General features: G+C 42.7%; 1 protein-coding gene across 4 annotated transcripts in view; it reads right to left on the bottom strand.

Annotated features, from left to right (window-relative positions):
• Window positions 1-1,967: 1,967 nt before the first annotated feature.
• Window positions 1,968-24,503, bottom strand: part of LOC309695574 (gap junction gamma-1 protein-like) — a 73,427-nt gene continuing 50,891 nt past the window's right edge. Inside the window, exons 1-4 of one of the 4 annotated variants that reach the window (XM_082516311.1) lie at window positions 21,814-21,872; window positions 21,652-21,714; window positions 20,833-20,913; window positions 1,968-3,828 (exon numbers count right to left, since the gene is read on the bottom strand). In XM_082516311.1, coding sequence (XP_082372437.1) covers window positions 2,421-3,776 — 1,356 coding nt within the window. In that variant the 5' untranslated portion in view covers window positions 3,777-3,828; window positions 20,833-20,913; window positions 21,652-21,714; window positions 21,814-21,872 and the 3' untranslated portion in view covers window positions 1,968-2,420. Of the gene's footprint in view, window positions 3,829-6,433; window positions 6,486-15,838; window positions 15,997-20,832; window positions 20,914-21,651; window positions 21,715-21,813; window positions 21,873-24,503 lie in introns of those variants that run through there. The other 3 variants (XM_082516313.1, XM_082516314.1, XM_082516312.1) reach the window with 3 other exon arrangements.

Below are 24,503 nucleotides of genomic sequence, written 5' to 3' on the forward strand. Positions count from 1 at the left end.
TCAGATCAGCATCCTGATGTGGCACACCTGTGAGGTGGGATGGATTATCTCAATATGGCAGATGTGCCCACTACCACACATTTGGACTGATTTGTGACCACTGTTTGGGAGGGATGGTTATATTGTGTATCTGGAATGCATTTTAGGTCTCTACGTCCATCCCATGGGGAATGGGAGCAGTAACAAAGGTGTTGCGTTTATATTTTTGTTGAGTGTATTTCCTAAAGAACTAGTTACGGTATGTATTTCTTACATTCACTGGAATTATTTCCAATATTTCCTGTGCTGGAGAGAAGCGGAAAAAAAAACCTGCTATCGCTTCGTCAACAAGCCGGCGAAGCTGTTGTTGTCACTACCTGGAGGACGTGTGGACATGAAGACGGCATAACATCTGGTCTGACGCTGCCTTCAGGTGCTTTTCAAACAGTGTGAAATCAAAAGTTGAAACGCCTTCCCATTTTAATTTAGCTCTGACGTCAAAAAAAGAAAAGACTGTTTGCTCCTGACGCTGCCCTCCACATAACCTTAAATACTTTCCTTAAATAAGTTCCCCCAGGGATCAATAAAGTATTCTGATTCTGATTCTGATAACCTGTTGTCTGAAATGTGAGCCCTGGCTTTCATTTTCAAATACACCTTTTAATATATATGAAATCTATTATGAGTTAATGGTAAGGTTCTTACAGTCACTGGTACAGTATCCTGATCCTAACACAAAAGCACCCCGGTTATCAATTTTGGCCTTTGAAAAGGAAAATGAGATAAATAACTTATAAAATTCAAGAAAACAAACAATAACAATTCATGAAAAGCAACTTAGCTGTTTAGTTGATGCTTTATCTGACACGTATTGCAACTGATTATCAGCATATCAGCGGGTCAAACACAATGACTACAGAAAACTACAATCACTGATCAAACACATTTCCAGAGAAAATCCCCAAGATTCATTTTTGACTATGTTAAATTCTACTTGCCATGTTAGTTTAAAGGAGCCATAAACTAAATATTCCACCACAAAATATATTATATTTCTCAGTGATGAGCTTTTCTTTCAATAAAACTTCCAATATATGACAGATTTAAAATATAGACACAGAAAATTTTTGGTAAGTTTTATCTACAGGGATCCCACTGAAAGAGACATAGAACTATTATATTATTCCCTCTTTGTGCCCAGCAGAGGACAATGCAAGCTTAAGCTGACTACCAGTGCAAATTACCCACATGCTCAAATATTCAGCATTAAATTAATAATATAGTTTTCATTCTAGACTGACAATCAAATCATTGAAAACAAGACAAAGATTATGAGACAAATAGAAACTCTTTATTCAAAACATGAACTTTTTGTTCCAAAAAATATATTTTAACAAAACCAAACACAGTAACAACCAATGACAAATGGCCTCAGACTGAAAATATGGAAATCAAAGTAAAAGATTGATAAAAGAAAGAAACAAATGAAGCATATATAAAGCTTGATACACTCGTTCTTTTTAATGTACACTACTGGATGAATGGTTGAAAAAGTAAAGTATGTTAAAAAAAGGTAATACCTGTACTATAATATATGACTTTTTTTAAGCTTGCTTCTCGAAACAATAATGAAAATTTCTCTTTTCTTTCTCAAAAAAAAGTGGAAATGCTTTTAAATTACCAAAAGGAAAATATGGTGAAATTAACAGCTGAAACATACTGTCTCTTATTTTTTGTCAGCTGTTTTCAAACACAACTTCTAAAAAAATCATCAGAATTAGACCAGGACATTGTTGTTTTAACTTACATAAAACAGACAGCAGGACATTCCAGTCAGCTGCATTTAGACTACCGGACAAACTCCCTGTGGTCGTGAGGAGGGCACTGCCTGACTATAGTGTGCAGGAGGCAGGAAACAGGATGATCACTCATTAACTGAACTCAGCAGAATATTCACTTCTCTATTCTTGATTTTTCACAATTAAACATCATGCATTTTTTACGAGAGAACTGGCATGTTAAAGACAATATCTAATGATTCATACGGTTTAGGGCTGCAGTACATAGGTGAAAAGAGCCTTTTTGTTGCTTGTGGGAAAACGATCTACACTAAAAAGAAACTGAAGAACAATTTTGAATATTCATGAGCAAAATTATTCAAATCTTTAACTGTGGATGGCAATGAAAAAAAACTTAAATTCTGTAACATAAAGGGTTGCTCAGTTTGAATGAAGCTGCTTTTAGATGGTTTAAGTAAGGCACTTTCAATTGCAGCATTAAAGTCTCTTAAACAAGGTAAACAGAAACAGGGTACCAAAATCTTAGCGCAAAAGGTATTCAAGATATTATTTCTGATACTTTCCCGCGCTCTATTTTCTTGCTATACAAAGCTTATTTACTGAACTGAGCTAAATAGCTAAGCTGTTTTAGATATTCGTGTTTCAAATCCACTCTGAACCCTTTTTGACTCCATATTTGCTGCTACTGCTGGTGCCGCTGCTACCTCTGTCTGTATATGCCCTGCTGGAGGCATGTCTGTTGGTCTGCTGGTGTTTACGTTCACGGTGGGGCGTGCTGCGGTTGTTAGTGTGGCTCTGCAGCTGGATGTAGGTCTGATTATCACCCTCCAGGATTTTCTGAGGTCTACCACTGTCCTTATGAACAGCCCTGGGTGCATTTCCCTTCCCAGCTCTGCACTGGTTTTCATCATTAATGCCGTTCTGTTGACGCTCCTCTTGGGGAATGTTCACGTGATTCTGCTGACATGCCAGCTTGGCATTAGTTAGATCAGTGATGGGTAGTGGTTGGTTGTGGTTCCCTTTACCTACCAGAGGAGGTTTGATGGCGATGTTGTACCCAGGTGGAGGCGCTGGTGCATTCCAAGAAAATGGGTCACTCAATCTCACCTTGTTAAGACGGCCTTGTCCTCTTGCCAGCCCGTAGAGCTCCTCATTGGGGAGCTTCGTCGAGTGTATTATCTTACACATGGTACCTATGCCCAGGTGAAGCATCTCCCATATATTGAGTGTTAGACAGAGCAGGGAGACTGCGTACATGATGAGGAGAAAGATTGTCTTCTCAGTTGGTCGCGACACAAAGCAGTCCACCTTATAAGGACAGGGCTGCTCTTCGCATACGTAGATGGCAGGAACGGACCAGCCATAGAGGGTGTACTGACCATAGAGGAAAGCAACCTCCAGCAAGGAGCGCAACAGGAGTTGGAAGATGTAAAGGCGCATCAATCCATCCTCTTTGATACGATGACGCCCATCATGGCGTACTTTGGCTTTTACTTTTCTATCACAGCTGCCTCCCTTTTCTGCTTCACAATCGTCGTTCTCCACCTCTGCCACTTCATAGATCATCGGGTCTTCCTCGTCGTCATCCTCAGCCTCTTCAATGCCCCTGTGCTGCTTTCTGCCTGCAAGATAGTGCTTCTTGGGTTTCTTCTGGGAAAATCCATTCACTCCCCCACTTTCTGCCTTCTCCTCTGCCTGAGCAATTTTGTTGACAGCGTAGCCCAGGTACATAACTGAAGGGGTGGCCACCAGGATAATTTGAAAGACCCAGAAGCGGACGTGTGAGAGTGGAGCGAAGGCGTCGTAGCATACGTTCTCACAGCCTGGCTGGGCTGTGTTGCAGACAAAATTGCTTCGTTCATCGTGGTAGATTGACTCTCCTCCTACGGCTGTTAGCACAATGCGGAAAACAATGAGAGCAGTGAGCCAGATCTTGCCCACAAATGTAAAATGGTTGTGGATTTCTTCCAGCAGGTGAGTCAGAAAACTCCAGCTCATGGTAGTGGTGGAGAAACTACAGCAAGAGGCAACATACCCATCCTCTTACTCCCTGTGGAGAGAACAGAAAGCTTTGGGTCATGCATGCAAACTTAAAAGGCAAATATCTACATTGATTTATTGAACACTGAGGTGGTTATGTCATCTCTTTTCGAGCTGCCAAGGGTAACAAATGAAGTCAGAGACAAAATAAGAAACTAAAGGTTTACTCCCTCCAGGATTCGCTGCTTCTACCATAACCGAGTATGGCTGCCCCCATTCCCCTGCTGGCCTGTGCTCCAGTTTGTCTCTTTTGCTCCCTTTTTAATCCTTCTCCCTGTCTTTTCTATGTCCTAAACTAAAAAGGAACATCATTACTTCTACTTCTATCAAACATGGTTTAGGGAGTGATGGCACACTGTCTTCTCACATGTCAGATTTATCGGTTGGTTAACATGGCATTTTTCATTAGTGCTACAGGTCACATGAAAAGCCATTACAGGGATCTTCTAAAGGGAGGTGGAATTGCTCAGAAAATTAAACATTGTGCATGCTATATATATATATATTACACTTTGGCCTGAATAAGACCGCAAAGGTTCATTACACATTCCTTATAACCTTTACTGCAATTTAGCTTATTGTTCTATTTGAAAACATAGAGTCAACCATGGTGCTGCTGACATAATACAACCAAAATATGTGCATTAAAGATATAATGAGCTTCCTGAAACAAAAATAGCGAACAAAAAAGTTCCAAAACTTTGTATAATGCAAGCAAATTTGTTTAACTCATTGATGTACATCCACCCGAAGGACAAATGGATACTCTGAGAAACGGGACTTGACACATATGTTCTTGACATGCCCTCTAGGATTACAAATGTACATATTATTTTCAACTTGAAGATTCTTCTTGCCAGAATCTGATAATACAGAGTAGGGCTGGGCTATATCATACCGTTCACGGTAATACCGGTGTAATGTTGGGCAACGATAAGAAAATGAAATATCGCGATAGAATATGTGTAAAACGCGCATGCGCAGTGCCTTTGTTTACATACGCTCATGGTGGCAACGCAGAATGAGAAGAGCGAAAGTGGATCATTGAATAAAACAGATGAACCAGAACTGGTTTGTAAAAATGCTGGAATTTCAGTGGTGTGGAACTGGTTTAGCTTTCGTCCGTCAGATACACAACAAAGCACTATTTTTGGTAGAGCATGCTAGCAGGCTGTCGTTATTACTGTGTTGTTTGGGAAATACGGCACACTTAAAATCAATCCTTTGATTTTTCTGAAATTCGACAGAGCCCCTTATAATCCCGTGTGCCTTATGTATGAATTCTGGTTACTGACCTCGAAACGATTTTATGTACACGGCGCTCGAAAATCTGTCAAATGTTTCAGTACGACTTTGCTAAGCTACGAAGCCGCACCGCTTGATGGATTTTCGGAGCATTACGGCTATCGTAGGCAGGAGCCTGGCGGAGTGATACGTACTGTGCTTCAACATAATGTTACCGTATTGTGTGTGTATAACCTGTTTTTAAGTTTTGTGGATATTATACATGGTTATGCTGAGGATATGTCGGCCAGTTTCCACTGGAAATGCCTTTTGGTTAAACTGTCAGCAAAGAATTTGCACTGTTAAACTTTTATGTAACTTTAATGCACATTAAAAACAGCTGCTTGTTTAAGTGAAAATACATTGATGGTGTTTTTTTGCACTAATAAAGTTGAAGAGTTGTAAAGTATTTTGTCTAGTGTCAGTTATATTGTCAGTTATATCATTATCGCAAATTTTCAAATGTATATCGTGATAAATAGTTTTGGTCATATCGCCCTGCTCTAATGCCGAGTAGGAAAAAACATGATTTCTTACTCTTTCCATTTTTGTATATCTCTCAATTTTTCTCTTTTTCCTGACACACAGAATGAATAGCTCATCTTTTATTTTACATATAAAGACGCCACACACTCTTCTACTGTACTCACTCTGTGTTTTGTTTAGCGCCATTTGTTTGCACAGATGGGTATGAGCACTTAGCTCTTCTGCAGAATGCACACCTACCTCCTGATTCGAAATAAATCACAGGCAAGTACTTTGTCTTTCCTATACATGGTAATCAAATAGTGTATTTCTTCACAATAACAACACTTTCATCCTTCAATGATAGCTGTGCCTTGTAGCTCATGTCCAAACACATCCTCAGTATTAGTACACAAAGGGAAGAGTAATGAAGGAGATGGAACGCCAAAGTGTAATTGCCATCGTAATTTAAATTACACCTTAAAAATTAAAAGCCATTCAACGTTGATTTGTTAATTTACAACAATATACAATATATTTATTTGCCTATTATGGTAATGGATGCACTCTGCATTAAAGTCTGATTGATATATTGGCCATCTGATATTACTAGCTGCATGAAATATATAACACAATGCAGAAAAAGATGCATATAAAAATGCTGTTCTCACACAGAAAACTGTCATTCACCTGTTTGCTATTTAAGGTAGGACCTGACCTTCAGAATTCACCTGAGTGTTATCTAACTGTGGTATTCTTCATCTTGTCTCTTTGTAAGGCTCTGTGAACTGGCCGAAGACCTCTAATGTGCTTCTTTATGTGCTTAGGATGTCCCAGCGGAGTTCCGAGAGTGTTTGTTACCTTACCTTAGGAGATTCTGTTCGGGGATTTTGATTCACATATTGTACATATTGGACTCTTAAACCGAGCACTTCAAAAAGACTTTGTATATAGCACTATCTACACCAGCACTGTAAATAAACTCACCGCACTTTCATTCCTGAGTCCTGCATTTGACTCCGGCCAGACAAATCATGACAGCAGTGTGTGGATTACAGAGCAGTAAGTGCTGCTTAGTCAAGCAGGCATTCAAAGTAAGCAAAGTAGTTTTTTAAGTATGTGTTAGAAATGGGTAAAAACAGTCACTTATCATTTTCTTAAATCTAATTGCTACAAATTAATGTTGGCGTAAGTGCCGAGAATCAAGTATATGTGCATTAACCTTTTATCCCTAATCCAATGATAATTTACATTTAAGTTTAGCTGAAGTAAAGCCATTCATTGATGTTCAATAATGGCACCATTTTATCATATTAATGTAAGCTGTTGAAACCCAAATGTACTAAGCAGTACATATCAGCATGATATTGCAATTAAAAAAAATGTTTTGATGGGTGCAGAAAAAGAACACAGTCAGTTCATTTCAATGGTGATCAACAATTGGCCGAGAGTAGAACAAATTAATGAGCCAAAAACAGGCAGACCTGTTGCATGGGATTTTTGTAAGTCTGTGCTCACGGTAACTTGGTCACTTGTAACCCGGCTGCCTATGAAGATGAGAGTTATATCCCCGTACGCATCTTTTATAGAAATTTTTCTTGTCCCTCCATCCAATACTCCACGTCAAGTTCAGTTCAGTTCAGTTCTGCTACATTAATATACCAGTATTACTGAAGACCAGTGTGGCGGAGGAGTGGTGCAGTGAGCTCAACGGGGCGGTGCTGGTAAGAACAGCTGATGGCGATTTTGGACTGATGGTGGTTTTCCTTCCCTTTATATAGTGAGGCGGAGAGGAGCGGAGGAGAGGGAGCTGGGGAAACCGACCGCTGTCAAACGGTATTCAGCTGTCATTCTGTGGACACTCACAATAAACGTGCATCCAATGTTAACGACGTGTGTGTGGGTGTATCTGTGCCTAGCGTGTGTCACAAGTGGTGCCGAAACCCAGGAGCCTGCCGGTGTGGGGATGTCCGACCCGCAGGCTGCGCCGCCCGCCCAGCCTTTGCAGTTTCTGGCGCAGATGCTGGCGGAGATGGCGAAAATGAACCACGACCATGCGGCGGCCCAGCGGGCTCACCTGGCTGCGCTGCAGGAGCAGACGGACTGCCGCCGGCTTCGAGGGGCAGCTTCCAGGACGTGAGCCGGGCGGTGGTGGACCGGTTGGGACTCACCGCTGAATATCATCGCCGGCAGTTCCGGGCCTGTCGGCTGGCCGTGGCGGATTGGCCGTTTGCTTGGGCCCGGAAGCTGCATGACGAGGCCGTATGCTGGCTGCAGCCGGGATCGTCAGAGGGCATAGTGCCCATAGTGCCGCTGTTATTAAAGTATAAGGGCAAAACGCATAGAGTAACGGCTGCGGTTAGCCCGCGCCTGTCGCATCCCCTAATTCTGGGTACGAATTGGCCGGGGTTTCATCATCTGTTGGGACAGTACGCGGGGGTGCGATCACGACCGCTAGTAGCATGTAATGTCTGATCGGCGCTCAGTGGTGACGCGGGGTCGTCCGACACTGACTCTGGGGAGGGGGAGACGGCGGGTCCTTCACAGGAAGCCCCGCTGGCTCCGGAAGTTCCCCCCACGGGTGATTTCCCACTGGAGCAGTCTCGTGACGACACCCTACGCTCAGCCTTTGACCAAGTGATTGAGATTGATGGTCACGTGGTGCGCCCTGAAGCCGTGCGGACCTACCCACACTTCATTGTAATGAAAGATAGGTTATATTGAGTGAGTCGTGACACTCGCACGGAGGTGACACACACCCAGCTGTTGGTGCCGCAGGGCCGCCGGGAAACGATTTTCCAGGCGGCTCATTATAACCCCATGGCAGGGCATATGAGATACGAAAAGACTCTGGAGCGAATAACGGCCCGATTTTATTGGCCGGGCATCCGAGCGGATGTGCGCCGCTGGTGCCCGTCCTGCCCGGACTGCCAACTTGTTAATCAGCCGGCCATACCAAAAGCTCCTTTGCGTCCGCTTCCACTCATAGAGGTCCCGTTCGAGCGCATTGGCATGGACCTCATCGGGCCGTTTCACCGGAGTGCACGTGGCTACCGCTTTGTGTTAGTCCTGGTGGATTATGCAACGCGGTACCTGGAAGCAGTCCCGCTGCGCACCATCTCTGCAAAGAGTGTAGCGCAGGCACTGTTTCAGGTCATCTCCCGAGTCGGAATCCCGAAAGAGATACTGACTGACCAGGGCACGTCGTTTATGTCTCGTACACTGCGGGAACTGTACGAATTACTGGGCATTAAATCTATTCGGACCAGCGTCTACCACCCTCAGACTGACGGGCTGGTGGAGCGGCTGAATAAGACTTTAAAGTCCATGATTCGGAAGTTCATTAACGAGGATGAACGCAATTGAGATCACTGGCTAGACCCTCTGTTATTCGCAGTGCGGGAGGTGCCCCAGGCCTCCACGGGATTTTCTCCCTTTGAACTGCTGTTCGGCAGGAGGCCACGTGGGGTGCTCGACCTGATTAAAGAAAGCTGGGAGGACGGTCCGAGCCCCGCCAAAAATGAGATTCAGTACGTGTTGGACCTGAGAGCAAAACTCCACACTTTGGGGAGGTTGTCACGGGAGAATTTGCTCCAGGCTCAGCAGCGTCAGCAACGCCTGTATGACAGAGGGGCTAGACTCAGGCAATTTTCACCGGGAGACAAAGTGCTTGTATTACTCCCTTCTTCCAGCTCAAAGTTGCTCGCCAAGTGGCAAGGACCCTTTGTGATCCCACGGCGAGCCGGGGACGTTGACTATGAGGTCACTCGGTCGGACAGGGGAGGGGCCACGCAGATCTATCACCTCAATCTCCTTAAAGCGTGGAGAGAGGTTGAAACCACTTCTCTGGTGAGCCTGGTTAAGGAGAGAGATGAGTTGGGGCCGGAGGTGCCAAATTCCATCATTCCCGCCTCCCTCCCTTGTGATGACCATCTCACACAGGCCCAGAGAGCGGACGTTGTCGCGTTACAACAGCGTTTTGCTGACGTGTTCTCCGGCCGGACGTCTCTCATTGAGCATCATTTTGTAACGCAGCCTGGCGTGACGGTGCGTTCACGGCCCTACAGGCTTCCTGAGCATAAACGCCAAATCGTGCAGAGGGAATTGGCTGACATGCTGAGGATGGGAGTGATAGAAGAGTCGCACAGCGCCTGGTGTAGCCCCATCGTTCTGGTGGTGAAGAAGGATGGGTCTATACGGTTCTGTGTCGACTATCGCAAGGTGAATGAAGTGTCACGTTTTGATGCTTATCCCATGCCCCGGGTCGACGAGCTCCTGGATCGGCTGGGCACGGCCCATTTTTTCATGACACTGGATTTAACCAAGGGCTACTGGCAGATTCCCTTGTCTGCTGAGTCCAGGGAGAAAACGGCCTTCTCCACTCCGTACGGTTTGTACCAATTCGTTACGCTTCCGTTCGGCTTGTTCGGGACCCCTGCCACCTTCCAATGTCTCATGGACCGGGTGCTGCGCCCGCACGCTGCGTGTGCTGCTGCCTACTTGGATGACGTGATCATCCACAGCGACACCTGGGCGGAGCATGTGCAGCGGGTGGCCGCGGTCCTGGGGTCCCTGAGGGAGGCGGGGCTCACGGCCAACCCGAAGAAGTGTGCAGTTGGACGGAGGGAGGTGCAGTATCTGGGGTACCACTTGGGGGGCGGGCAGGTGCGTCCACAGGTGGAGAAGACGGCGGCTATCGCATCCTGCCCGCGCCCTAAGACCAAAAAGGAGGTGAGACTGTTTTTGGGGCTGGCGGGTTACTATCGCCGGTTCGTGCCAGGGTTTGCACAGCTGACCAGCCCCTTAACCGATCTTACCCGGAAGGGTGCTCCAGATCTGGTTCAGTGGACGGGGCCGTGCCAGGCGGCGTTTGTGCAGGTGAAAAAGGCTCTCTGTGGGGAGCCGCTGCTTCACACTCCTGACTTTTCCCTCCCTTTTGTTCTGCAGACCGACGCCTCGAACAGAGGGCTGGGGGCCGTTTTGTCCCAGCAGGTGAGGGGGGCCGACCGTCCCGTTCTTTACATCAGCCGGAAGCTGGCGGAGCGCGAAAGACGTTACAGCACCGTGGAGAAGGAGTGCTTGGCTATCCGGTGGGCGGTCGACTCCCTTCGCTATTACCTCCTGGGGCGCTCATTCACCCTCTGCTTGGACCACGCCCCGCTACAGTGGCTTCATCGCATGAAGGATGCCAACGCCCGGATCACTCGGTGGTATCTGGCTTTGCAGCCTTTTAAGTTCAAGGTGGTCCATAGGCCGGGGGCGCAGATGGCGGTGGCCGATTTCCTCTCTCGCTCGCGAGGGGGGGAGTAGGTTCGGCCGGTGGGCTTCCCGGCCTCAGTCGGGCGGTGGGGGTGTGTGGCGGAGGTGTGGTCCAGGGCGCGGCTGCAGGGGAGGAGTGGTGCAGTGAGCGCAACGGGGCGGTGCTGGTGGTTTTCCTTCCCTTTATATAGTGAGGCGGAGAGGAGCGGAGGAGAGGGAGCTGGGGAAACCGACCGCTGTCAAACGGTGTTCAGCTGTCATTCTGTGGACACTCACAATAAACGTGCATCCAATGTTAACGACGTGTGTGTGGGTGTATCTGTGCCTAGCGTGTGTCACAACCAGAAATATGTGGGATTCGGCTCCAAACTCAGCGAAGAGCTACAGGAGAGAGCCAAAATTTTGGCGCCGTGCTCACAGCTTTGAGTCATCTACAACCTTAGTAAATCCTGTTTGTGTGAGTCATTTAAACATTTTCCTCCTAAAATTTAATAAATATAAAATTTTATTTTCAATTAAATTAATTTGTTTTGTGTATATAGTGACAGCAATACAAACTTTGTCTTAAAGTGGTTTCTATCGTAAAGTAAAGAGCCTACAATATTAGAGAGAAAACACAATAGATCAGACAATCCTCTGTAAGGAAGAGATGTCTGGTTAAACCAGGCTCAGGGACGCCATCTAACTCCAGGACATGTGGGTAAAGAGAAGAAAAGGAGAAGAACACTTTTTTTCACTTGTGCAATACTCTACCTAACCCCAAAAAACCTCTAAGCCGAAGACACCCATCTGCTCAAATCTAGGGCTGCAGACGTCTAAAGTAAGTAAAGTTTTAAAGATCTAGACTTTTGTGGGGCAATCTTTGCATGTGATGTGCCTGACTTTAGAGGCTTCCTAAGAAGAGTTTGTATTCAAACAATCTAGCTCCCGCACTACTACTTGTAACTGTACATGACAAGAGGGACAGAGACATGACACGGGAACATGACTGAGGTTGTGCTGGAACTGCTGATATATGGAATAATTTATTTTGCCACGGTGAATAGAGCATTCATCAAAAAAGCAATTCTTTAAAGCAGGGGTCACCAACACGGTGCCCGCGGGCACCAGGTCGCCCGCAAGGACCACATGAGTCGCCCGCGTGCCTGTTCTAAAAATAGCTCACCATAACAACTTACCAGTAAGCTGCATCTATTTTCATTTTTTCTTGCTATTTTTTTTAATCACAATTGCATTGGTGTTAATTTGTTAGAGATAATATATATATATAAAAAATGTTTATTATTAAATATTAGATCATGATCTAATATTTAGTGCTAGCTGGTCTCCACGGAAACAGTTGCCGTGAAGACCAGCAAAGGCAAAGGTGAGGAGATGAGGAAAACATGGCTGAAAAAAGGAAGAAAACATATAATTTTCACAGTGAATGGGAGGAAGAGTTCTTTTTTACCACTGTGAAAGTTTCATGCGTGTGTCTCATTTGAGGGGCAACTGTGGCAACGGCAAAGCGGCACAACGTGGAGAGACATTTCCGAACGTGTCACACAAGCTACCATGCTAACTACCCAAAGGGCAGCACACTGCAAGCGGAAAAGGCCCGCGAATTAAAGGCAGGTTTGAGCAAACAGCAGTCTTTTTTCACGAGACCGGTGAAAAACTCTCAAAAAGCAACCGAAGCCTCATTTAGAGCTTCACATTTCATGATTAAGAAAAAGAAGGCATTTTTAGACGGGGAGGTTTTCAAAGAAGCAATGATGATAATTGCAAAAACTGTGCTTAAAGACGAGAAATATGGAAACGATGTAATCTCCACTCTCTCTGATGTCCAGCTGGGGGCAACTACAATTGTTAGAAGAGTGTCGGCTATGTCCGGGAACTTGGCGGATCAGTTGGATCAGGATCTGGCAAAGTGCAGTTGGTTTAGCATCCAGTGTGACGAGTCCGTCGACAGCAGCAGTACAGCACAGCTGATGGTCTTTATCCGGATGGTATTTGATGGTTTCTCCACAAAAGAAGAACTTCTGACACTACTGCCGCTAAAGACAACTACGAAGGGAGTTGACATCTATAACGCGGTGAAGGAGTTTTTCGCGAAGAAAAAGGTACCGTTGGAAAAGCTGGTATTAGTGACTACCGACGGGGCTCCTGCTATGATGGGCCGACATACGGGATTCATCGCTCACTGTAAAGGTGACACAGAGTTCCCAAACTTCATGCATTACCACTGCATCATTCACCAGCAGGCGTTATGTGCAAAGGTGATCGGCTTCGAGCACGTCATGACTCCCGTCGTGAAAATCATAAACAGCATCCGCTCCAGAGCTAAACAGCACAGAACATTCAAGGTGCTATTGGAGGAGCTGTCAGCTGAATATGGTGACCTGCTACTACATACGGAAATCCGATGGCTCAGCAGGGGACGGATTTTGCTTCGTTTTTTGTCACTTTTGGGTGAAATCAAGGAGTTCATGCAATCCAAAGGGGAAGACACATCTCTGCTGGAGGACACTGAGTGGACACTTGACCTTGCGTTTTTAACAGACATTACTAGGAAACTGAACCATTTGAACTGTGAGCTGCAAGGCAAAGGTAAGACTGTTGCTGACATGATAAGTGCTTTAAATGGATTTAAAGCCCAGATGAACATTTTCTCTGTGCATTTACAGAGAAAAAAGGTGCTGCACTTTCCCTCTGTGCAGATGGTGCTGAAAGACAATGCTTCTGCATCTGAGACTTTTGACAAAGTTGCAGAAAAGTACACTCAAGTCATAAACCGACTTGGTCAAGAGTTTGAGAACAGGTTTAGTGACCTTGATCAGCTTGAGCCATGTGTCTCATTTGTTTCCAATCCTTTCATGAATGTGGACACAACATGCATTGCTGAGCAACTAAGTTCAATGTTCAGCTTGGATGCTGGACAGGTGGAAATCGAAATTGTAACATTGCAAAATGACGTCCACCTCATAGCCTATCTGGGCGCACCAAACTTTTGGTGCCTTGTTGACACAGAAAAGTACAGTGGTGTGTGCACAGCAGCTATGAAGGTTGCCAGCCTGTTTGGTTCAACCTATCTTTGTGAATCAGCCTTTTCTGACATGAACTTCATCAAGAACAAACACAGAACACGCCTCTCTGATGCACATCTGCAAGACTCACTCAGAGTTGCAGTGTCAAGTTATACCCCAGATTACAACACACTGGTGAACAGCCTGCAATGCCAGGTTTCCCACTAACAGACAAAGAAAGCCATATTAGATGTTCTCAGTGGCAACATTACAGTGTCATGTCAAAGTTGAATTTAATTATTGAAAAACAAATGTGTTTGTTAAGTGTAACATGTGACAATTTGCTTTAAAATGCTGCCAATTTGGTGAAAAGTTCTGTAAAATTTGAAAGTTGATTTTTTGTATGTTACATACATACAAAAATAATGTATGTAACAGTGCATGATTTGTTAAAATTTGTTAGTGGTAAGTGAAGATGTTGTAGAAGTGATCACTTCAAAATGTAAATACTTGCAGAGATATATAGAAATAAAGCGTTGCATATTGATATTTATGTTTCCTACCTTGTTTCCTACTTGCATTCTTTATAATTATGGTGAAAAATAATTAACATAATTAGTGTCCGTACATAAATGAATATCATTAATTATTAATGATAACACATAATTAAGTTAAACTGAGGAAATTTGTTATTTGAGAAGTGTGTGTCAAACTGGTAGCCCTTCACATTAATCGGTACCCAAGAAGTAGCTCTCACTTTCAAAAAGGTTGGTGACCCCTGCTTTAAAGCTTTCTTTACTTGGTTCATTTATGTCACAAGAAAATAAATTACAAAAAAATAAATAAATCAAAAGACAAATCAAATGGGTTAAGGCACTATATCTTTCATCTGTAATCTTCCGGACACCACGGTGCAAGTGACCCAGTAGCACAGTATCAACACTACCCAAACACGAACCTTACTGACGGCCTGAAACTGGGACAATCCTTCACGTTGCTCATTTTTTAACTCATGATCAGCCAGGACACGCATGCAGTGTACAGCAAATTTAAACATAAAAACAACAATCTAATGTAATTAATGTGGGCACACGGTAGTTTTAACTGATCTTCTTGACTCAAAGCAAAGAATGAAGCAAAAATAACTCAAAATATTCTGAATATTTTAAGCTTGAGAGTTCCGTTTTGATGAGAAGTTCCCAATATTATTTGCATTTTGCATCAAATCCATGTGTTTTTCTGCACTAAATCAAACACTCAAGGACAATAGACATTTCAGTATATTACATGATCAAAATCACAAGGAAAACTGTAGATTCTTGTCAAACAGAGTAATATGGACTCAGTGCCGCTTCAACACAGACTCATTATGCTTACTTGTATCACAGCCCTAATCTGAACAGAGAACCTGGGTCTTTATATTTAAGCTTTATTCCCACGGGTCTTGATAAAAAGTTCATCAGCAAAAGATTTTTAAGGAGCAGGGAGATAGTGAAGCACGTTATCCACTGCTGGATAAGCATCCACGGTCCACCACGCAGACTATTCAGTGACAATGGCGGTGAATTTAATAATGAAGAAATAAGAAGCATGGCGGAGAAATTTAACATTGAGGTTAAAACCACTACAGGGTATAGTCCATGGAGCAATGGCTTGCTTGAAAGGCACAATCAAATCCTTACTGAAATGTTACTGAAGGTAAAGAGAGACAATGAGTGTGACTGGAAAACTGCTCCGGACTGGGCTTTGATGGCAAAGAACTGTATACACAATGTACATGGCTACAGTCCCTATCAACTTGTCTTTGGACAAAATCCAAATCTTCAGTCCTTACTGACAGACCCCCAGCTTTGGAAACTGAAGTGCAGGGCTGTGCAGAGAGGTTTAAAGGGGCGGGTGCTCAAAGTTAAAAAGGGGCACATTGAGCCAGGCTGAATAACAACAACACACATTCATCAAGAATCTAATATGGGCAACAAGGCAAAGCAAATGTAGCTGATGCTTTACCTGATGGGTACAATGTTGCTGTTGAGGGGTTGCTGTGGATAGTGCTGGAGGGCAGGGCTGTGTTGATCTGAGACTGTAGACAGTAAAAAGTCCACAGGAGAGATGGTAGCTGATTAAACAAGTGTCATGAGATAATAACAAAATGCAAAGATTGGTGACAGCGCTTGGAACCATAAGGCAGTAAAAAACTGTGAGAAATAATTTAGGCTCTGCCTGTGAATCAGTCTTTGCTTCTCTTCTTCCTTCCATCCCATCATTTCATATATCACTCTCCACTTGCTGTCCATCTGAGAACAAGGCACAACTTGCTATTGCAATAAACTATAATTTAATTATCCACACCTAACTACTCTTGCACTTAATCTAAATGATGACAGAAAAATGTTATAGCCCTGCCTTTAGTAGCCTCACACAGCTCCTACTGTTTCCTCCTCATGTCCTTACCAGGCATGTCTGGACAATGTTATATCATGAGTAATATTTTTTTTTAAAAATCCATCTAAATAAAACACACACATGCACACACAGTGACATTTTAGACCTTCTTCAGAATACTGTATATACTATGGGCATCATGGTGCTGATCCAGAATCCTTACATTATTATTTATTACTAGAGCTACAATAATAAAGCAAAGAGGAGGGGGAAGTAATAAATATGAAATAATGTATTTATGATGATTCCATTTGTTTCACTATCCACTCTGTGCAGGGGCAAAGCTTATTACATTTTTAAACTGTAGAGATACAATCATTTTACTGCTGTAAAATCCAAATTTTGTCTTATTTAAAATATAAATCTAATATAACCTGCTTCTTAATGTATGTTCTTTAAAATACAGCGTGTGTTTTTTAAAATATTATTATAATGCATAATTATGTGGACATGCATATTAGATAGTTTTTAGTGAAATATAATCCCTCCAGAAAGGCAGGAAAAGCCCTGTAACTTACTTTAAAACTAAATATGTTCCCTAAAACGGTGGACAGAGCTACAGACCCATGACAGCCTTACACAGGTAGCCAGCAGCTATGACCAGCACTACTTGTGCAGTTAATAAAAGGACAGGTAATGTTTGTCACGCTGTTGCACACACAGCACGCTCGTTTGTTTCAGTTCGTCAGTTGCAACAAGACAGCTTACCAACGTGTACGTAATAAGCTAATACTCCTGGGTGCTACACACTACAGTGTGCGCTGTACACCTACTTACTGGTTTTGTCGCATCAGTCTGTGTCTCTGAGTTAACTTGTGTTTGCGATCATTGGTTAATAGTGATCATGTGACTGATGCAAGCCAGATCCTTTTATTTAGCAAAACTGTGATTAATAGTTAAATATTATTGTTGAGGGGCACAGACGGGACTCCGCACGCACACACACATTAAAAAATATATATATATATTTTTTTAAAAAGTTGCCTCAACAAAATGGCACCTTGGGCACCCATCAGGAAAGGGGCGGGTGCTCAAGCCCCTCTAGCCCCCCCCTCTGCACGTGCCTGCTGAAGTGAGTACATGGATAGCCCAGCACATTACAACGTTGCATGCCATGAGATGGTAAATTTATTATTTAGTATTTATATAGCGCTTTACTAGTCCCTAAGGACCCCAAAGCGCTTTACATATCCAGTCATCCACCCATTCACGCACACATTCACACACATTCACACACTGGTGATGGCAGCTACATTGTAGCCACACCAACAGAGGCGAGGCTGCCAAACACTGACGCCACCGGGCCCTCTGACCACCACCAGTAGGCAACGGATGAAGTGTCTTGCCCAAGGACCCAACGAGATGAGCTTTTACAGAAGCTGAATGCTCTGAGAGGATACGAAGGGCCCTTCGCAAACAGCTGCGATCCATTAATGACAAATATGAAATGGGGGACAAAGTCTATTACAAAAGGACGGACTGTCATGAGTGGAAAGGTCCAGGGGTGGTCATTGGCCAAGATGGTGTAATAATATTTGTCAGGCATGGAGGAACCTATGTCAGAGTACACCAGTCTAGGCTCAGAAAAGTGGATGAACCACAATTGAACATGGAAGAAACTGAAGAGGAAAATCAGAGTAAAACAGATGAAAATCTTTTAAAGACCCCAGCAGCAGTACTTGGTGAGGAACACGATTTTGAAAATGAAAATGGGGAGATGGCACCAACTAACGATGAACCACTTGGCAGTACAGAAAATGAACTGCTCGGTACTGCAGAAAACAGCGAGTCCTCTGATCCAATACAACCTGGAGAAAAAGATCCCACACTGTCTCACTCAATCACAGATATAGAAGGATCAAAACTTAAAGTTGGACAAATAATTAAATACACAGACAAAGAAACAGGTCAAACATATGCTGGAAAAATAATCAGTCGAGCAGGAAAAGCCACTGGGAAAAACAGAAAGTGGTACAACATGGAGTACAGTGAGCCAGAGGAAATTGCTGGATCCATGGGTTCCATTAATGTGGAGCAAGTAAACAACCTTCATGTGACACTATCTAAGGATGCCAAGTCATGCACAGATAAAAACAGAGATGAAATATTAGTGGTGAAGGAAGACATCTATGGGCAGAAATCTGTGCCATCAGAAACTGAATTTGAATAAGTTAAATTTGAATTTGAATTGCTCGGATTGAATCGGAATTGTAACTTGAATAAATGCTTTTGAAAACTGAATTTGAATTAGTCTAATTTGAAATTGAATTTATGGTTTGAAAATGATCATCACTAAATTGAAATTGAATTTTAATTTGAAATTGAATTTATGGTTTGAAAATGATCATCACTAAATTGAAATTGAATTTTATATTTTGAAAATGAATTGATTTGCTTTGAAACTGCATTTTATCCTTTAAAAATTCAGCTCTCGAATAATTTCAGATTCACTTCTCACCATTCAGTTTCAGTTCTACAATTCAATTTCAGTTCCAAAATTCAGTTTTTTGGAACTTACATCCGGTTCCGGTTCAGACCTGACATCATGTGTGACATTTCCATCCTGGCATCAAGCACAAAACATGCTACCATTCAGACAATGCACTGCACAAACAAACTGATCAGAAAACTTAAATCAGAGGAGGTTACCCTGCGGTTTCAGTTCTTGGGTGAAAGCAAATCCCTCAAATTAGTGGTGTTTAGTGATTCCTCCATGGGCAACCTCTCAGACGGAGGCACACAAGGTGGACATTTTATCATGTTGATGGGAGAAGTAGGAAAGTTTTCGCCCATATGTTGGCAGTCAAAACGGATCAGCAGGGTGGCACGGAGTACACTAGCAGGAGAGACTTTGGCCCTTGTAGATGGGATCAACAGTGCTGTTTTTCTGGCTGCACTCTATTCTGAGCTCACCACTGGTGATGGTACACACAACATCTTGCCAATTGTCTGTGTAACAGACAACCATTCCCTTCTTGATGCTATCAAGTCCACAAAATCTGTAACTGAGAAGAGGCTTCGGCTCGACATCAGTAGCATCAAAGAACTTATGCACACAGGGACTATTCAGCACATCATATGGACATCTACTAAAGAGCAGCTTGCTAACTGCCTGACAAAAGTGGGAACATCAGCACTTGGACTGCTAAGAGCCCTGAGAGAAGGGGAATGGCAGCTAGAAAGCTGAAAGGACAAATGACAAAAAATAAAAATTAACACTCATAAAAATGTTTCTTTTAAACACTAGTTTGGAGTGTTATATTATGTTTAGCTGTTATATTGTTCAAAAAGAAAAAAAGGAAATTGTTCTAATCTGTTTTCCTTTAAAGAATGGTAAATGGCCTGCATTTGTATAGCACTTTACTCAGTCCCTAAGGACCCCAAAGCGCTTTACACTACATTCAGTCATTCACACACACATTCACACACTGGTGATGGCAAGCTACTTTGTAGCCACAGCTGCCCAACTGACAGAGGCGAGGCTGCCGGACACTGGCGCCACCGGGCCCTCTGACCACCACCAGTAGGCAAACATGGGGTTTGCCTACTGTACCTGTTAGCATCTTGCCCAAGGATATTTGGCATGCAGCCAGGAGGCAGCCTGGGATCGAACCACCAACCTTCTGATTAGTGGCTGACCTGCTCTGCCACCTGAGCTACAGCCACCCCGTGGGAAAAGGGGATATTGTTAAGATGTATCTGTCCCACTGTGCAAGTGTACAGTGAAGGGGGGCATGGCTACGTGTAGGCGGGAAGGGGACATAGAGGTTTCTGGGATGGGCAGTTCTTTTCCTCTTGTGTGTATGAATGAAAGAAGGTGACGATTAAAGTTGGAATTATCATACCAGTTGTGTGATTATTGGACTAACAACACAGACCCTCAGTCTTAAATACATGCTGAACATTTGTGGTTATATCCACATTCGCCTATTCACATAATTAACTGTGAGGGGACAACGTAGGGTTGTATATTTTCAAAAAAGATAAAGAATAAAATTATATTGCTTCTATTGATATTGTGTAACATTGCATACATAATCAATTTCATTCATAAACTCATGCTTGTGTACCTGCAGTGCTCAAAATCCTGGCCACATTCACTCAGATGTTACATTAAGGTTACAACTGCATATGTGGCATTAGTTTATGTGAACAGATGATTAAGAAATTCCTGAAGCAACAGCAGCTGCCCTTTTGCACATTTTGTTATGAGTCTGAGTAAAAAACAGCTTGAACAGTAAAACTGTTTTAATTTTAAAAGACGAAAAAACCTCTAAAATGTTTTGTTAGTTTCTTAAAAACTAAAATTCCTCTAAGCTGAGAAACGATTTGGATCAGTCGGTTTAGAAAAATAAAATAAAATAAAAAAGCTTGTAGTGTCTCAAATGTTTGCTTCGACTTATGAATGATCTTTATGTCATATCACTCAGCCATCATATCATCCAAACTATGATCTAGGATTTTAGTATTTTACTTGGTTGAGTAATTTAAACAGCCTTAGAGCACAGGATCAAATTAATTTAAAAAGCCATTCTCGGTATTGTGATGAATCTTATTACCCCCTTGCTTTGTGCTTTGATTCCTTTCGATCCTTCCTGTTATCCCAACCAGAACTCAGAGAGACTTCAAATCCCATGTGCCTGTAAAATAAATAGAAATATATATTTTTAGAACTATGTAGTTAAAGGTTTTTAGTCTTTTTAAAAAATATTTTCACATATCTGTGTTTATGTTTTTAGCTCCTATAACTGTGCCTTGCCTAGCCAGAGAACCAAACTGTCTTTCATTAAACAAACGAATTTAAATTAAAATAGTAATATTTAGACCCACACAGCATGCTCATCCAACTACTAATTTGGTTCTTAGTTGCTGAAGAAGATCCACATGTTAGAAAAAAAGAGTTATTCAGGAAAACGAAAATATTTCTGCTGCATACAGACTAAAATAAAATTTTCCTAACAGGAGTGTAAGGGATTTATGCTAACTTTATGCTAATGCTAAAATAAGATATTAAAGTTTAAGATAGGGTTTTCTTTTTTGGGGGGGTGGGGGGGGGGGGGTCACCAAATATATTGTACACACTTTTTAAATATTTGAATTATTAAAAACAACATTTGTGAAATTACAGCAGTGTAATATCCTGCAAAATAATCGGCTAACTAAATCTGCAACCAGGTAACCGAACTTGCTAGCAAACCTGAGTAACTTGCTAAACATTATAGCTTATTAATCAAAACACAACAAAATTGTAAGAAAAAACAGGAGAAAGTCAATTCTTGTAGTCTTTCTAGTGTCCTAATGATTCATTCCAATCTTTTAGTAATATTTCCCTCAAAACAATTTTCAGAGTTACTCATCACTTATTGTAGCCACCTCACCTTTTCTGGCCGACTTTTGCTGGATCAGCGTTTGAATCATTAACTAGCAAGATGTGGTACTCCCTGTATGCAGAGAAATACAGTCTTCACCACAAAATTACACCACAGTGGTTAATAATAATCTCCATTCACATAAAAGCTGAGGGTGAGTTTAGCTCTTACTGTTTTAAATGTAAAAGTAGCTCCAGTCAGCTGAACCAAAGATGGAGGCAGTGTTGCCAACTCCTCAGTAAGGAAAATCGCTATTGGTTGTCCTAAAAGTCGCTAGAAGTCAAATGACGTCATTGTCTAATTTGCATAATTGGTCATGCTAATCTAATTGTAACCTATGTTGTTGGAGAGAGAAATAACATCATGGAAGAGACATAATGTGAGTAAAAAATGTCCTATGCATTTAGAGTTTATTTAGAACTACAACTTAAATTTCTTTTAGCAATTATTGTTTTTTTTAATGTCACAATTCCAACCCTGCTCCTTTACCCGGGCTTGGACCGGCAAAAGTGACCCGAAATAGGCACTGTGGTGATCACACCCACAAACTACACCCTTTTTGGCTCCTACCTCAAAGCACACTGTGTTCTGTTGATCTTATGTGCTGCACTAAATATTTAGTAGGCCTATTTACTGTTATATTCCCATATATCATTGTGATGTTGTTTATTCTATTACTCTTGTTCTCTTCTGCTTGTTTTCCTTTTTCTTTCTCAACAGGTGATCCAGGTGATCAATATATGCATTTTCTTTTTCTTTTCTTTTTTTTTCTGCCCATTCTGTTGGTTTTTGTTTTTTTCCCTTCTCCCCCGTTCCTCTTCTCAGCTGTTTCTCTTTCCCTCTTTCTTTCTCCCCTTCTTTCCCCCAGTCAAGTCTGTCCCGTATTCAGCAAGTGAAAATAAAATAAACAATAAAAGGTGAATCAAATAGACCATTATGGCAAGGCTGGGATGGTCAATTTGGTAAAGTAAATCCGTTGGGCATCTTTCTTTGCCTTTAGACAATAATTCTGATGGCAAAAGAGCCAAATGGGACAGGCAAAAAAAAAAAAAAACTGACTAGGTTACTTTTAAACATATAACACTGTCAAAAGTGTTAATTTAACACTCAGAGGTGTGGACCCATATAGACACTCTCTAGTGTTAATTTAACACTGGAGATTTTGCTGTAAACCTTGTGATCCACAAAACAGCATAAGAGTAAAAGAGTAAAAGAAGAACTTACAGCACCCGCTGCTTGTTAAGAGTAAAAGCAATACGCGCTTTCACGTCTTTTTTTAGCGACTTTTTTTTTTAAAAAGGGGTCTGAAAACTCGCTAAATATAGTGACAAAGTCGCTAAGTTCGCAACACTGGAAGGAGGGAACTTGGTTGGAGCAGAGGAAGGCAAACTGGCTAAAGCAGGAAGGAGGGGTTTCTGGTAGTGATGTGCGGATTGATCCTGAAATATCGATTCCTCCGATACCAGTCATTTATGTTCTAGAATCGATTCTCACATTAAAATATTGATATTTTTAGTAATTAAGGGTTAATTTGTAGTTTATCATTTACAGCAACACAGTGGAAAGAAACTATAACATTCGGATTGTCTACATTCAAAGAAACTACTTCCTCTTCCGCCTTTCATAATCATGTGCGAAATACGGCTGTATAAATGTCTCGCAGCCCCTTGGTGCGCGCACTCACAACAATGGCTGAGCGTAATTGTGCGGACGTATTTTACCTTCACAAACAGCTGAGACATGGTTTGCGATACATGTGGCAAAAAAGTGCTCCAAGAGTGAGGTGTTGTGGCTATACTTTCCCAACCTTGAGACCTCAGAATTAGGGAGACATTCAAAAGGGCTGTTGGGGGGGGGGGGGGTGATAAATACATTTTACAGGGTTTATTTATCGGATAAAATACGTTAAATGTCACCGTTATTATTGGCCGGCCCGGAAACAGCGGGGGTGTGCAAATTCAGAGGCTGCTTCCACTTGAGGACCCGCACTTCGCGGTCTAAAGAAAGCCGGGTAGTATGTCATGAGCTCCCTCGGTGGAGTGAAAATATAACCGGGCACTGACGTAAACTCTCGACCGTCTCACACTTTCTTTAATTAGTTTTCTGTTTGATGTTTATTCAGCTGTGTGAAAACCCCAGAGGAACCCTCCGGAGGGATTAATAAAGTTAAATTTAATTTAATCTAGTCGAATAACTTTAGTCTCAGCCAAACCGATTTACTCACGAACAAATAAAACACTGATAAAGCCAAACAATAACATTTTTAAGTTATCAAAGTGACTTATATATCATCTTTAACCCGAATAGGGAAAGACCGGGGGGGGGGGGGGGGGGGGGTTGAAAACGATGTGTCGATGGGATCAGATATTTGAAGTTTATACAGCTACATTCTCACCTCAAAATATTGTAACGATGTTTAAGTGTTATTGGACAGTGACATGTTGGTTATCCCTGCACACTGTTGTTGTTCCTTTAAGATTCATGTTTGGTTGTGCTGCAGGAAGTAGTGAGGGGGGTGTACAGGAAGAGGTGGGGGGACCTGGTTGTTCTGTGTGTGTGCCAGACTGAAGAGAGGTGTAGTACGAGGGCGCTCTCCCCTGAGTTAGCAACCCGCTTGCTTATGTGCCGAATAAACGGACAAACTGAGACCCAACCGTCTGGTTCTTGTGAATGTTACATTGGTGTCAGAAGTGAAGAAAGAAAAAAGAACCCCAGAACGCCCGACGCCCTGTTGCTGGCGACACTTGCCGTTACGAGACGAGGATGTTGCCGGGCAGGATTAAGAAGGAGACGGAGGAGAGGGAGGTTCGTCCGCGCTCGCCCGCCCATGGAGTGAGGGAAACGGCGCTGCGGCTGTCTGC

Source organism: Aulonocara stuartgranti, assembly GCF_965226115.1.
Source record: "Aulonocara stuartgranti genome assembly, chromosome: 19".
In the NCBI taxonomy this organism is placed as follows: domain Eukaryota; kingdom Metazoa; phylum Chordata; class Actinopteri; order Cichliformes; family Cichlidae; genus Aulonocara; species Aulonocara stuartgranti.